We start from the raw sequence: 13,533 nt of genomic DNA, 5'->3' as shown, positions 1-13,533 counted from the left end.
AGAGGACCACAGCAACCTCCCTGAACAAGCCCCATCACTGTGGCAAATGTCCAAGAAAGAGTCTCAGGTATGAAAAACTGGACAGCACCAGGGCCTGACATGATCCATGCCTACTGGCTAAAGAAACTCACTGCCCTCCATGAGCGACTGGCAGCTCAACTGAACCAGCTGCTACAGAATGGTTAACTGAAGGGCGCACAATCCTGATCCAGAAGGATCCCTCAAAGGGTTCAGTCCCATCCAACTATCGGCCAATAACCTGTCTCTCTACAACATGGAAGCTCATGTCAGGCATCATAGCGGCTAAGATAAGCGGATAAATATATGAACACGGCACAGAAGGGCATCGGCATAAATAGTAGAGGAGCTAAACACCAACTACTTGTAGACCACACAGTTGCCCGAGACTGCAAAACCCGACACACCAACCTGTGCACCGCTTGGATTGATTACAAGAAAGCCTATGACTCTGCTATGATGGGACAGATGCTCTGTCCCCACTTGTTCTGCCACAATCAGTCCTTTATCTCTTCCATTGGCCAGCTAATTATTCCAGCAGGGTATCTGATTACTGGTAAGGCATAGCTGTTTATTGCACGGATCTTGTTCTTGCTCTTCTCCTTTCCTTGTGACCTCATCGAGGTTGCCATTTGCTTGTGGTATTCCCAGGTACTTGTAGTTGTTCCCTCTGGGAATGAGACCCCTTCTGTGCGGATGACCTTCCCTCTCTTTGTAACCATCCGACCACACTTCTCTAGTCTGAATGACATACCAATGTCAGTGTTGTGTGTGTATAGATAGATAGATAGATCAGCTGAAGCCTCTGAATTTAAAAATGTAAACAATTTAAATTCTTTGATGAAACCATTTAAAAACAAATTTAACAGCATTGATCATCTCAATAAGCAAATGCTACATTTATATCTGTGCTCTGTGTTAAAATATTAGCATTTATATTGCTAATATTTAAGTCGCCCCGGTGGTCGGGGCTTAGGCGACTTAACCCCGCCCTGACCACCGGGCTTAGGAAGTTTTCTGGGGGAAACCCTACAGCACAGTCGGTGTGCTTTGGCAGACAATTAAGACTTTCAAATCTTGTAACGTCTGATTAGATCATTTGTCATATTGCCTCACTTTACTCTAGAGTTCTTTTCTGTATAAATTCTGGCCGGTCTCTCTAACGTTGGGCATTTATTGATCCAATCATTTGTTTCTTTTTTTTTCAGTCTTTCTGTTGTAGATTTGCTGCTTTTTTTGAGATGACAATCTTGAAAGATTAAACTTTTTTTTTTTTTTTTTTTGGAATTAATCTTTTCAACTCTGGAATAATCATTTACGCTGTAGACCGGACTTCAGACGTTTTGGAAAGTGTATATAATACGTCTCAGAGTTAAAACGCACCTGTATCTTCCAAAACTGCTCAAACTTGTGCTTTTATATTGAAGGTCACATTTATTTGCCCGTCGTCGGATAATAATAAAGCGCATTTAATAATCAGTATTACTTTTCCTCCTAAACCCAGTACAACATCAAGGATCCACAACAAACAGCTTTTATGCTTTGGCTTCATTTTGATATAATGAGCAATGACAGTTTGAAATCCTATAAGTGTTTCTGTACACTTGAGGGCAGATTTATTTAGCTAAATATCAAATCATTTTCACAATGTCATATTAAATTAGTTTATCGTGGAAATAGGGTGTTTTTTCCTTTTCTCAAGACAGCAGAGATTTGTTTGCTCTATTTTCATTTCACAGATTCACAAAAGGGCCTGTGATTGATATGGAAATATTGATCAATTAACAATTATTTTCTCCGTTGGAATGCCCCAGCCAGCGCTCTGGTTAAAATTCATTCAGTATTGAATTAGGACGTTTTGATTTGTTCTGAGTTTTTTTTTTTTTTTTTTTTTTTTTTATTACTGACAATTGTTAAGAAATTGCACATCTCTTACTGCAAATTCGACCTCTAAATGAGGATGAATTTCCCCAAACAGAGCCAAAGATGACAAGCCTCGGACGAGTGTGGGTGGGTTTACCTCTGTAAATAAACATGAGGGTCTCCCACAGGCACATGCACAGCAGGGGGTCCTTCACCACCAGCCGAGTGAGTCGCCCCGTCATGTGTCCGTCCGACCGGGGCAAGTCGTCAATAATGCTCCCGTCCCAGGTGGAGAGCAGCGAATGGGGGCCTCCGTCTCGCTCCCTGCAGACACAGCGAGACTGTGGACGTTCCCTGTCCAACGAGAGTCAGACAAGACACTTTACAGCGACTCTGCAGACAGGAAGTGCAGCTGCGCTTGGAGCTCTTTCAGCTGCCGCGAGTGTGTAAACATGTCTTCTACCTGGCTTTGGGCCCCAGGAGCAGCTGTCGGAAGTACGGGCTGACGGCGCACAGCACGGCCGCGTGGGCCCACCCCAGTTCTTTCCCAGAATCCCCGGAGTAGAAGGCCACGTCGGCAAACTGCACGCCGCGCTCCAACAGCCACTGCATGTCCTGGGAGAAGCTGGACTCCTCCACTCGGATCGGAGGAAGACGAGCTGAAAGGGACAGAGGACGAGGTGGCGAAGAAAGAAAACTGTGAGATAATGAAACAATTCAGACTTCCCTCAACCACAGAAAGGTGTGTAGCAGGGATGACGCAGAACAGACAGTCCTGTCTACCTCCGCTATTGATTCCCGCTTCTTTCGGCACAAACCTTTTGGCCTGAGGGAGACGGGGTGTGTGTGTGTGGACAAATAGTTTTCGACACCAACAGAATGTAGAAGTGTGAGGTGGGAGGCCAAAGTCATGTTCAAATGAGGAAAGAAAGGTGTTGTTGTTGTTTTTTTTTTCCTCTTTGGATTATTGACGGCGTTAAGAAGATCCCGACTCAGACTGCCGAACTGGATTCTGGTCAACTAAAATATCTACAACCTTTAGGAATGGACACAAAACAAACAGTGTCCTGCAGTAGTATTCATACACATAAAAAACCTTCTCATATTTTGTTAGGTTAGAAGCTAATTTAGTGAGATAAATCAATAAAAAGTTGTAAATAGCTGGCAAATAGAAAAAAATAACATGGTTTCCAAATGTTTTTACATCTAAAAATCTGATGTTCAGTGTGAACTTCTATTCAGACCCGTTTACTCCAACGCTACTAAAATGAAAAATGCATGCTCCTCATGAGACTGCCATAGAAAAACACAGTGTCTTCAGTAAGAGGCTTCTTCAAATTCCCAGTAACACAGATTGCTACAGAAGATCCTTTAATAATATGTTAATATACAACATTTAATGTCACTTTTCGATCAGTAAAGTATTTTTATGTTTTAATTTGAAACCCATTTAAACCAATTGCCTCCCAAATACCTCTAGTAAGTAATACAAGGTGACTTGTGTGTAGTGTAGCGAATCAGAGAGCAGCATTGGACAAACAGCTTCATAAAGACCAAACAGATTAAGTTGTATATGATACCCCAAGTACAGAGATAAAGGCTTATTCATATTCATTTGTTGGAACGACAGAGTCAAAGTCTACACCTCAAAAGCAATTAGGAGTCTCTGCTAAGACCAGAAATTTGATTTTCATAGGAGCACTCCATCTGAGTGTTAAAATGTGCATAGTTTATTATCAAAACTCTCAATAAAATGCAATGAAGTTTGAGGTTGTAGCGCGAAGATCACAAAAAGATTAATGTTACACCAGCACAGAGAATAATTGTAAACTGGCATTAATAAAATTGCAAATCAGAATACACTGACAAAAAAAAGAACAAAATGACCAAAAGAAAAGGGGGAAAAAAGTGAAGGCCTGCTGTAAATAACTGACTGTAAAGACACAGAAAAAAGAGGCAGAGCTTTCAAATGTTATATCATAAAGTCAGATTAATAAAAAGATGAGGAAAAAAGGAGGCGGTAGAGCAAAAGAAGTACGGACGCCTCACAAATTACTGTCCCCATTACAATCCTATTCATGCTGCACACTCACTAATTTGTACCGAGTGTCCCCTTGTTTTATTGCTGCTGTGATTTAGCCATGAAAACTGTGCCGTTTCTGAATCAGCGCTTGTCATATTTAATGTAAGCTGGGCCATAAGTTGAGCTAAGTGGAGTCAGACAGCGACCAATAAATCCGGCAGCACTAGCTGCCGCTTCTGGCAGGACGTTCAGCTCTCCGTTACCGTGTCAGATTCAAACAGACGGCACAGAAAAGACCAGCCGGATCAATGTTTAGTTCGAGTTTTACAGCCGAAGAACCTTCAGGTGTCTTCATCTTACAGAAGCACAGAGGAAAAAAACAACAAAAAAAAAGCTCAAAAAGAAAACGATGTACAGCTAACGTCGTCACGTCGGCGGTCCACGTCAGTCAAAAGCTCAATCATTTTAGTCTTATCGCTGAAAAAAGATATCATATTGTAGCAACATCTGTAATGTTAAAAAAAAAAAAACTGTTTTAAAAAAAACAGTTTCAGATTTAATCAGACATCTTTCATCCGGCCGCAACAACACAGACTCAAACAGAGGAGAAAAATGAACATTAAGATAAGAGCGAAGTGGGGGAAATGCAACTGTCAAGCTCCGGAGCGTGGCTTATTACTTTGAAGCTTTGCCACAGTAATCAAACTCGCCGTCTGAAAGCTGTTCGCTGCATATTAATGTGCGTAAATCTGCAAGTTTTAGCCTCTTTTGATCAGCACAGTCATTTATCCCCTGTAATTACTTTATTTTGGAGTTTTATTGGATTGGAGGCAGTTTGATTAAGGCTGCAATAGATCTGCAAGTGAGAAGATCTTGCTGCCAGAGTAGTAAATGGACGGACGGACAGATTTTCTTAAATCTAATATCTGCGTTTTCAAATTCAGTCAATGCATGTTGTCATTTATTAACAAAAATAATTAAATACCTGGAACTACAACGAGCGATGGAGCAATAAATAAGTTTTCAGCTGATCAGGTCAGATAAGGGATTAGCAGGTTGAATACTAAAACAATTTGTTTTTGTTCTAGTTATTAAATGCATTAAAACTAAGAATTCCCACCATTTTTGGTCTGTTAACTCATCAATCTACATCAAATACATTGGTGCATAAGAAAAACTAAAAACAAACACATCTATGATGGAAAAGGAAATTAGCATCAACCAGGAAAAGTAGGATTAGCCTCTCCACAAACGACTTAAAACCATTTTGCAACGAGGAAAAGACCAAATGATGACAGCGAAAGTTATTTGTTGCATTTCATGTTTTCAAATTTGATACATACTGTAAATACAGAGCTATAAAAACAACCATACAGACTAGCCAAGCACACTATAAGCAAAACCTGTTATTTTAATTAAAGATGTGTCAAAAAGTACATAATGGTCTCTCATACAACGCCGAGCCGGTTAAATCCGGGTACTCAACCCAGTTGTTTTGAAAAATTGATTAAAATGTCTGGGGAAAAAAACAAAGCAGTCCACCTAGCTCTTTTGTCTCTTTCCCTTTTTCCAGTTTGACCAGAGGAATATTGATCCACATAAAACCTTTGTGCTCAGCTCTTTTCACAGCTACGTTAGCTCCTGAAGAAACAATCCAGTCAGTCCACTGAGTGTTCACTAAACCCGCCAATAAGAGACCGAAAACAAAAGGGGAGGACAGCAATGCACAAGTGCAAGCTGGGTAGAACGTAGAGAGCCTCCTTCATTAAGTGATGTAGTATTTCTCTGACCTGGTTGCTCTAAGTGAGGAGGACGCAGCTCGTTCACTTTGTTCCCTCGCCTCTTGTCTGGCCTCTCTTTGGCTTTGTGTTTCAGGCACTGAATCATGAAGTACTCCAGCTGCACAAAACAGACAGAAATATCACTGTCAAGTCATCGATCCTTAACCTTAAACATGCCTTTTTGCAAACAGAAGTGGACATAAGCGTTAAATATGAACATTTAAAAGCCATTCTGAAGGTCCGCATCGGCGCTTACCACGCTGCCAAAGTAGCGGCTGACGAAGACGTGGTTGAGAGAGGGCAGCTCCAGATAAGTGGCGCCCAGGTCCCGGGAGAGCTGCAGACCTTCGCTGTGCGGCACACAGCTGCTCCAGTCAGACGCACACAGCGGACACGTACACGGAGGTCCTTCATCTCAATGCAGAAGAGAAGACGCACGTCGTTAATATTACATTGCGCTTTTAAAGCCACGGAGGAGCGCGTGTTTAAGAACCTGAGGTGCTCAAAGTGTACGGTGACTTGCGGTTCGCATGCACAGGTATCGACTTTTTCACACACAGCTGCAAACTTTAATGCATTTTACTGGGATACTGATTGACAAAGTGAGTCAAAGGACAGCGTAATTGTTAAGGGGAAGGAAAATAATCCATGGTTTTGTAAGTTTTGATAATGTGGTGTTCATTCGCTCAAACCCCCTTCAGTCAATACTCTGATAGTATTTTTTGGTATGTTTTCTCCCAGCTTTCTTCTTCGCTCAGCGAGACTGCGCAGAGAGCGACTGTGAATATCAGTGTTTTTGCCAAAATGATCAACTGGATTCAGTTCTGAACTTTCACTAGGCAGTAAAACACATGAATTTAGTTTGATCTAAATCAGCGATGTCCAAAGTCAGTCTTCAGTGGTGAATGTCCTGCATGTTTTACTTGTTTCCCACCACATGACACGATGGTTAATCGGCAGAACCTCTGCAGAACTTTGACAGGATGAGGAGGTCGTCACAGCGTTTGAATCAGCCGTGTTGGAGCAGAGATGCATCGAAAACGGGCCGATTAACGGTGATGAGTCGGGTATGAAAAATAATAATCAATTAATTTATTCATCGATTAATTGTTAACTGGAACTTGTAGATCTAATAAAAGGCTGAAAGAACATACTCACAGCAGTAACTAAGCCAAAACTGTACAAAAATAACTAAACATTTAGCATTTAAGATCAAAAAAATATTTTTAAACATGTTCTACCAAAACTATTCAAATGACATAGATTTATCTTCACCCGATTGCAATTCTGTATTAAATTAAATCTTCTATGAAGCACCCTGTCCAATTATTAATCAGCTAATCCAAAAAGTAATCAACAGATTAGCCCTACAGTGTTTTGATGTTAAGCCAAACAGAAAGAGTTGAGCTTTTGAAAAAAAAATATTTTTCTTTGCTACGTTATTGCATTTTAAGCAATAAAGTGTTTATTTTCTTATCTAAAAAAGGAATCGGACTACTTCTTTGTTTGCATTTTTTTTATGTATTTCTAATGTATATAAAAAGCCTTAAATGGAAAATCTGCAGAATGTGCCATTTTTTAAATAAAATTTCTTATAAATCAATTAGTTATCAAAACAATCGGCAGATTAACCGATATCTAAAATATTAGTTAGTCGCAGCCCTAAACACATGCCACACTTTTCAGATTTGTGTTTGTGAAACTTTGTGAAAGCCACCAATCACTTCCACTGAGCCTCTCTCTGCTTATTGTTGTTTCATCATAAAAAATCCTCGTGAAACACACTGAAGTGTGCGCTTCTAACGTGGAAAAGAACATGAAAAAGCTTAAAGTGCCTCAATAGTTCAACAAACCGCTGAACTAGCAGTAGTCAATTTATATATAGTTTGACATTTTGTACTGCCTGCAACAATAAACAATGAAAAAATATCAGGAGGGAAAAAAGTCACTATGATGCATAGGCCTAAGAAAAAAAAAAGAAAGAAAAAGAAAATAGGAAAATCAGAAAGAGCTCCATCACAACAGAGTGTTAAGACTTCATGTAAACAAACTGGTTGTTCAGGTTGCTTGATGTGGAACATCAAAAAGATCAAATCAGCAGAAGCTCCATGAACAACGACCACCTTTGCACTGTGGCGTGCCTAGACGGGAACCGCTTAGACAGAACAAGACAGGAAATGGGATGGAGTGTCCTGGAGAAGAAAACGACAGAAGCACACTGCACTAAAGGAGGAGAGAGCGAGACAGAATGAGCTGGACATACAGCCAGGGGGCGGAGCTTTTGATAAATCATTCTCCTAATAACCTAAAGGCATGACACAGAGATGGAGCTGGGTCGAGCGCGTGTGTGTGAGTGTGTGTGTCCACGAGTGAGGGGCAAGCGAGGTATGAGTGAATCTCTGACATGAAATGACTTGGCATATCAGTGTTACGAGTGTGTGTGTGTGTGTGTGCGTGTTAGAATGGAGGGGATAAATCTATATGTGGTTCTCTGTTCATTACCACCTAATAGACGCCTTAATGTAGGTGCAGCAGCTCTCTTTTGCCACAGCTGCACCTTAGGTGGTCTAGAGTCGAGCCGGGAGGGGGCGGGGGGGAACGCTCCGAGCTCAGCCTGTCATTCTCTGCAGTCTTGAGGGGATAGGGAGGAAACTCACAGCAGCCGCAAACAAAAACACCAAGGCTCCGGTTCAAAGCTGCCTCCTCTCCTCTGCCTCTTTCTCCAGCAGCTCTCTGACAGGAGCAGTTCTCTTGTCTTCGAGCAGACGAGCTAAAAATACAACCTGCTGTGTTTGATGCGCTTGTTTATGGGATCTGGATTCAACAGGGGGTCAGCGTGTCTGCGGGAAAAACCACACGCAGACCCGCAAAGGTGGCCGGAGTTCACTTCACGTTAATGCCTAATGTATCGAACGGCGTCCAGTCAGGCTGCAGCCAAGGGCTCTAATCTCCTTACTGTGACGAACACTTGGCTGCTGTTGCACTTTTGAGCTGTGAATATGTATTCTTGCCTTGCTTGCAAAACCTCTTAAAAAAAATGAAAGAAAGAAAGAAACCACAAACTGGATGTTTTGCTTTGAGACTTTCCTTTGGGGAGACATGTGAGCCAACTGCCTGAAGGCAACGGAGAGCAGGCTTAATCATGAGCATCCTCCTCGTTGCAGAGAGGACACGCTAGAGGACACGAGACTCAGACGGCGAGTGTATTCACCCGTCCAGAAAAGCCTGATATTGTCCTGAAAACAAAATCAAGCACTGAAGCAGAAGCAAGCTGACTCCAAAGTACTACGATGCCTTGTGAAAGTATTCATGTTACAGCAAATGTTTCCCATTCTGACGCGCTAAAAACTCCAAACTCAAACGCATTGTTTTGGAGTTTTGGTTGTGACTTTGACTGGGCCATTTTAACATGAACATGCTTTGATACAAACAAGGGATGCTTGTTACCCATTAATGAGTTAATCTAAAGTTCACTGAGCTCATCAATCGACTAACAACTAGTTGATAAGCGGCCAGTTTTCTCTTGTATGAAGAGGGTCGGCCGTCTTTACATAACATAAAGGGCTACATATTTTCATAATTTGCTGATTTTTTTTTTTTTTTAAAGAAGCAAATTGATATATTTCAACAATTTTTTGAGTCAGCTGCACTGAGGTGAGAATTTCAGGAACTTGTCAAGTATATATCAAAAGACTGGACTCTGTTTCCTGTTCTGGTATGACCCCGCCATCTTTGTTTCTGTATCAACTGACTGCTTAAGGATGACCAGCAGCATCCTCTTCTGGATGGAGGTCAAACTGCCACACTGAAAGCAGGTCTGAGCTGACGTAATTAGTCAATTGATTGGAACTAATTTTAATCTAATAAACCATTAAATGACAATTACTTGTATGTCGAGTAATTACCTCTAATATAAACCATTCAATTGTTGCTCTTGCCGCATGTTTAAGGTTGTTTTCTTAAAGGTGAACCTCCACCCGAGTTTCAAGTGTTTATTAAGGCCCTGTGCAGCAACGCCAAATCACTGAGAGAGCAGGGGACTTTGTGTTTGGGTCCTCTCAAATTCCTCTGCAGCAGTGATGCATGCAATGATGGCAACAAATCTAAACTTGATCCTACCCGGACAAAAAGTACAGAACAAAGGCAACGCGCATGCTCACCATTCAGCCGTGCTCCAACAGCAACGAGTATGACCGGCACACCCCAGTGCCTCAGGAGAGGGCGTAGCCTCGGGGCGTAGCCGTTCCTGACCTGCTGGAAGGCGAGCTTGTCCGTGACGGCGTATTTAATGACGAGGATGTCAGCCTGCTCGAGAACTTTCCGCACGCTGGCCCAGTCGCTGTCCAACAAGTCCTGGACAGCCAGAGAAATGGACAACAAGGGTGAGAAGGAGGTTAAAAGCTGACACATTAAAAGCAGCAAAGAGTCATCTGTGTGTACTCAACAGCCAATATAACCTTTCCCCTCCAAAGTCTAAATGCCTCTGTGTGGTTAGCTCCTGGGACTTTACCCCCAAGGACCCGCATAAATCTAGCAGCTCTAAACCAACCTGATTCCACTTATTAAACAGGAGAAAACACACACACACAGAGAGAGAGAAAGCTGTGGCCCATTCGAATAGAATTTGGACAAAAGGACGCAGAAAATTAAACCGACACAATTACTCCTGATTTGGACTGACAGAATTACAATAGGACGTGTGCCGAGTCGCTACAAAACCACAACAGCAGAGCTTTCATTTCAAATTCATGTGCTACTTAGAACAAAAGGTCTTTCATCTGGGTTTTCTTGTGCATTGCATGTTAAAATAGCGTCCTCCAAGAATAGGAATGTTTTATAAAGCCTGCAATCAGTGTTAGGGAGGTCTGGGAATATGAAAATAATGTCCTGCACGTCTTCTGAGAAGCCTAAGAAGATTGAATGGTAGGCAAAACAGCATGTCAGCGAAGAGACACACGCACTATGTCATAAAGACAATAAATAGTGCGTGTGTCTTTATGACTATTTTACAGCATGTTTGGCATCGATAAACGTCCCGTCATCAATCAAGGCACATCCAGAAGCTAAAATAATGACTCAGGTGGGTCTGTTGCTCTGCAAAAATCAACACACTTGTTGACTTTTTCATGTGAAGAAGAAGAGAGGTTTTAAGAACTTTTCAGTCATATAGGATTTCATATTTAGCTCCACCGAGTCGACACTTTGCAGAACCACTTCTCACTGTTGCTGCACTGCAAGTCTTTTAGGGTATGTCATTGCCAGCTTTCCACATCTAGACGGTAAAATGTTTTCCTATTCTTCTTTGCAATATCTAAAGCTTAATCACAATTGACGGAGAAAGGCGGTGGAAAAATCAACTTTCAAGTCTAACCGGACTTTGACTGGACCAGCCAACGCCTCAAGTCTTTCGCAGCCTCTAACAGGTTATCTTCCAGTATTGCCTGATATTTAGCTCTATCCATCTTTCTATCCCGTAAAGCAGTTTGCCTGAAACTCCTAAAGGAAATCACTCCCAACCCATTGATGAAACATGAAGCTGCCATGTTTCACCATGGGGATGGTGTGTGCAGAATCAGACTGATTAGCAGTTTTTGTTTTATGCAAAACAAAAACAAAAAAAAAGTTTTATTTTGGTATTTTGTGTCTGAGAATCTCAACTGATATGCTTTATGTTTTCTCTGCACTCTTCAGGGTTGGAGGCAAACTTCTAGCACCTTTTTGAATGTCAGGAGCCTGACTTTTCAGAATGCAAGACTAATAGTTGCCCCACCTGAGCAGTGGATCCCTGCAGCTCCACCAGAGTTGCAAAGGGTCTATTAGCTCTCGTGTAAGTAGAAGGCAATGTCTTGGTAGGCTTGCATTTGAGTTGTACTCTTTCCATTTCAGAGCATTGCATTGTACAGAGCTCTCTGTGAGATGCTCAAAGCTTTGCACATTGTCCAAACTATAAGCAATTAAACGAATAAATAATCCAACAAGGAACTGATCACTATCTCTCTGCGTGGTTGTTTTCTTACCCAACTGGGGCAATCACGAACCACCACCGTGACGTCTCCAAACACGCGTGAGGTGTACTCCATGAAGGCCGGGTTGTGCAGGCTGCCCTCCAGGTCGCAGGGTCCCACCAGCGCTCCGTGACCCAGGTAGCTCCACAGCAAGCCTCCCTGCAGCTGGCCCTGGCCCATGAGCTCCTCCCCGGGCCCGACTCCTCCGGGACACTCGCTGCCCAAAGCAACGATGTGGATGGACCTGCCAGGAAGATAGCTCCTGGGTAAGACTAAGTGGGAGCTTATTATTCATGTGTATCACGGAGACAGCGCATCACCTGTTATGTCACTGAAAATGACAGAGATGAAGCTCACCAAGGCCTTTCCTACACCTGAGAGGGCATGTGGTTCAGCGAATCAAAGAGTCGGACAACTGTTTTCAGTGCTCACCGTGCAGTGATGAATGGATTTAGAATAAACAAGGCATGCAAAACAGGGGCATCATTTCTCTGCGTGTGCCAATGAGTTGCAGCGTGCAGATGAACTTACATTGTGGTCACCGCGGCTGTGTTCCGATGCTCTACGCTATATGGTCACGGCGCGTTTCCACGCCAGTCTGCAGTCAGGCTCGCTTTTCCGCAATGAGCCGCCGATAATCCCTCTCTCATCGGTGGCTGGCCCCCCGGGAGCCCGGGCTGCTGCACGGGGGTTTAGCGCTCACTCGCATTTCCCCCCCGTCTCTTTAGTCATTCATAAAAGCGGAGCTCGGCACCGTCCCGAACCCACCGAGCGAGCGACCGCAGAGGCGCACCGGACAGCCCCCAGCCGGTGGAGCAGCGGAGTGGGTGAGAGCAGCAGCGCCCATGGGCGGCCAGACAAACAAGTTGCCGAGCAGATTTACGGCAGTGAGAGGGGCAGCTCCGCAGCGTGGTGTCCAGACATGTGAAGAATCCCCTCGGCGGCTAAAGCAAAAAGTCACAGACAGATGTTCAGAGAGACAGAGAGAGGGACGGAGAGAGGAGCAGCGGAGGGAACCGCGAGTGTTCGCGCCTGACTCAGCAACGCGCACGCGGACACATACGCTAAAGCGCGCGCCAATTCACACGAACACAACGAGGCTGCCGACGTCCAGGACACAGTGCTGGTTTGCTGTAGTTTGTTCCATATGTTCTCTTTTTTTCTCTCTTAATGAAGGTGAGCTTTGTTTTCAGTGGACCAGTTGCTGCTGCCCTGCTTTTCTCCGTCTTCGCAGAGAATTAAACTTACTGACGTAGACACTGAAATGTCCAACTGTCATGTTCTAGAGTTGGCCCTGATGAATAAAGAAAAACTTTGATTTGTAATCCGGCAACACCTTTAGCCCCCTATTAAACAGGAAGGCAGCAACGTTTTCAAGTTTTATTGTATTGAGAAAATGTCAACAAATCTAGAATTTCAAGCCAGTGTTCAATTGAAAAATATCTTCATGTTAATCTGAACACACAGATACATCTAATTAAAACCCCAACATTCCCAGAAACCTGAATAGTATGTCCATGTGCTGTACGGTATACAGCTAAAGTCTAGGTTATTCTTACCACAGGAAGTTTTGGAATAATAACGTTATGGAAAAAGAGCACCCGTTTTGAAAAACTGCATTATTAACATTTTAATTAAAAAAAAAAATTCTTGGTTAACATTTTCTTATTGATCAATGGAAAAAGCTTCTGGTTTACACTAAAACCTACTTGTCACCGTTGGTATTTTGATGACTTGTCTTTGCTGATGAATTTCACATCTTTCATGTCAGAAGGCCTCTTTGCCATTACCCTAATCTTCAACCACTTTCACAGATTCTCCATCAGATTCAAGTTAGGACTCT

The 13,533-nt window shown here is 42.8% G+C and overlaps 1 protein-coding gene across 1 annotated transcript in view; it reads right to left on the bottom strand.

Annotated features, from left to right (window-relative positions):
* rhobtb3 (Rho related BTB domain containing 3) overlaps positions 1 to 13,299 on the bottom strand; it is a 41,316-nt gene extending 28,017 nt beyond the window's left edge. Inside the window, exons 1-7 of the mRNA XM_015035232.1 lie at positions 12,222 to 13,299; positions 11,703 to 11,934; positions 9,846 to 10,038; positions 5,942 to 6,099; positions 5,695 to 5,803; positions 2,345 to 2,540; positions 2,039 to 2,235 (exon numbers count right to left, since the gene is read on the bottom strand). Coding sequence (XP_014890718.1) covers positions 2,039 to 2,235; positions 2,345 to 2,540; positions 5,695 to 5,803; positions 5,942 to 6,099; positions 9,846 to 10,038; positions 11,703 to 11,934; positions 12,222 to 12,223 — 1,087 coding nt within the window. The 5' untranslated portion in view covers positions 12,224 to 13,299. The remainder of the gene's footprint in view (positions 1 to 2,038; positions 2,236 to 2,344; positions 2,541 to 5,694; positions 5,804 to 5,941; positions 6,100 to 9,845; positions 10,039 to 11,702; positions 11,935 to 12,221) is intronic.
* Between the last annotated feature and the right edge of the window lie 234 nt (positions 13,300 to 13,533).

Source organism: Poecilia latipinna, unplaced genomic scaffold (assembly GCF_001443285.1).
Source record: "Poecilia latipinna isolate Pla-1442-1.1 unplaced genomic scaffold, P_latipinna-1.0 Scaffold329, whole genome shotgun sequence".
Lineage (NCBI taxonomy): Eukaryota > Metazoa > Chordata > Actinopteri > Cyprinodontiformes > Poeciliidae > Poecilia > Poecilia latipinna.
This window is presented reverse-complemented; position numbering and strand designations above follow the sequence as displayed.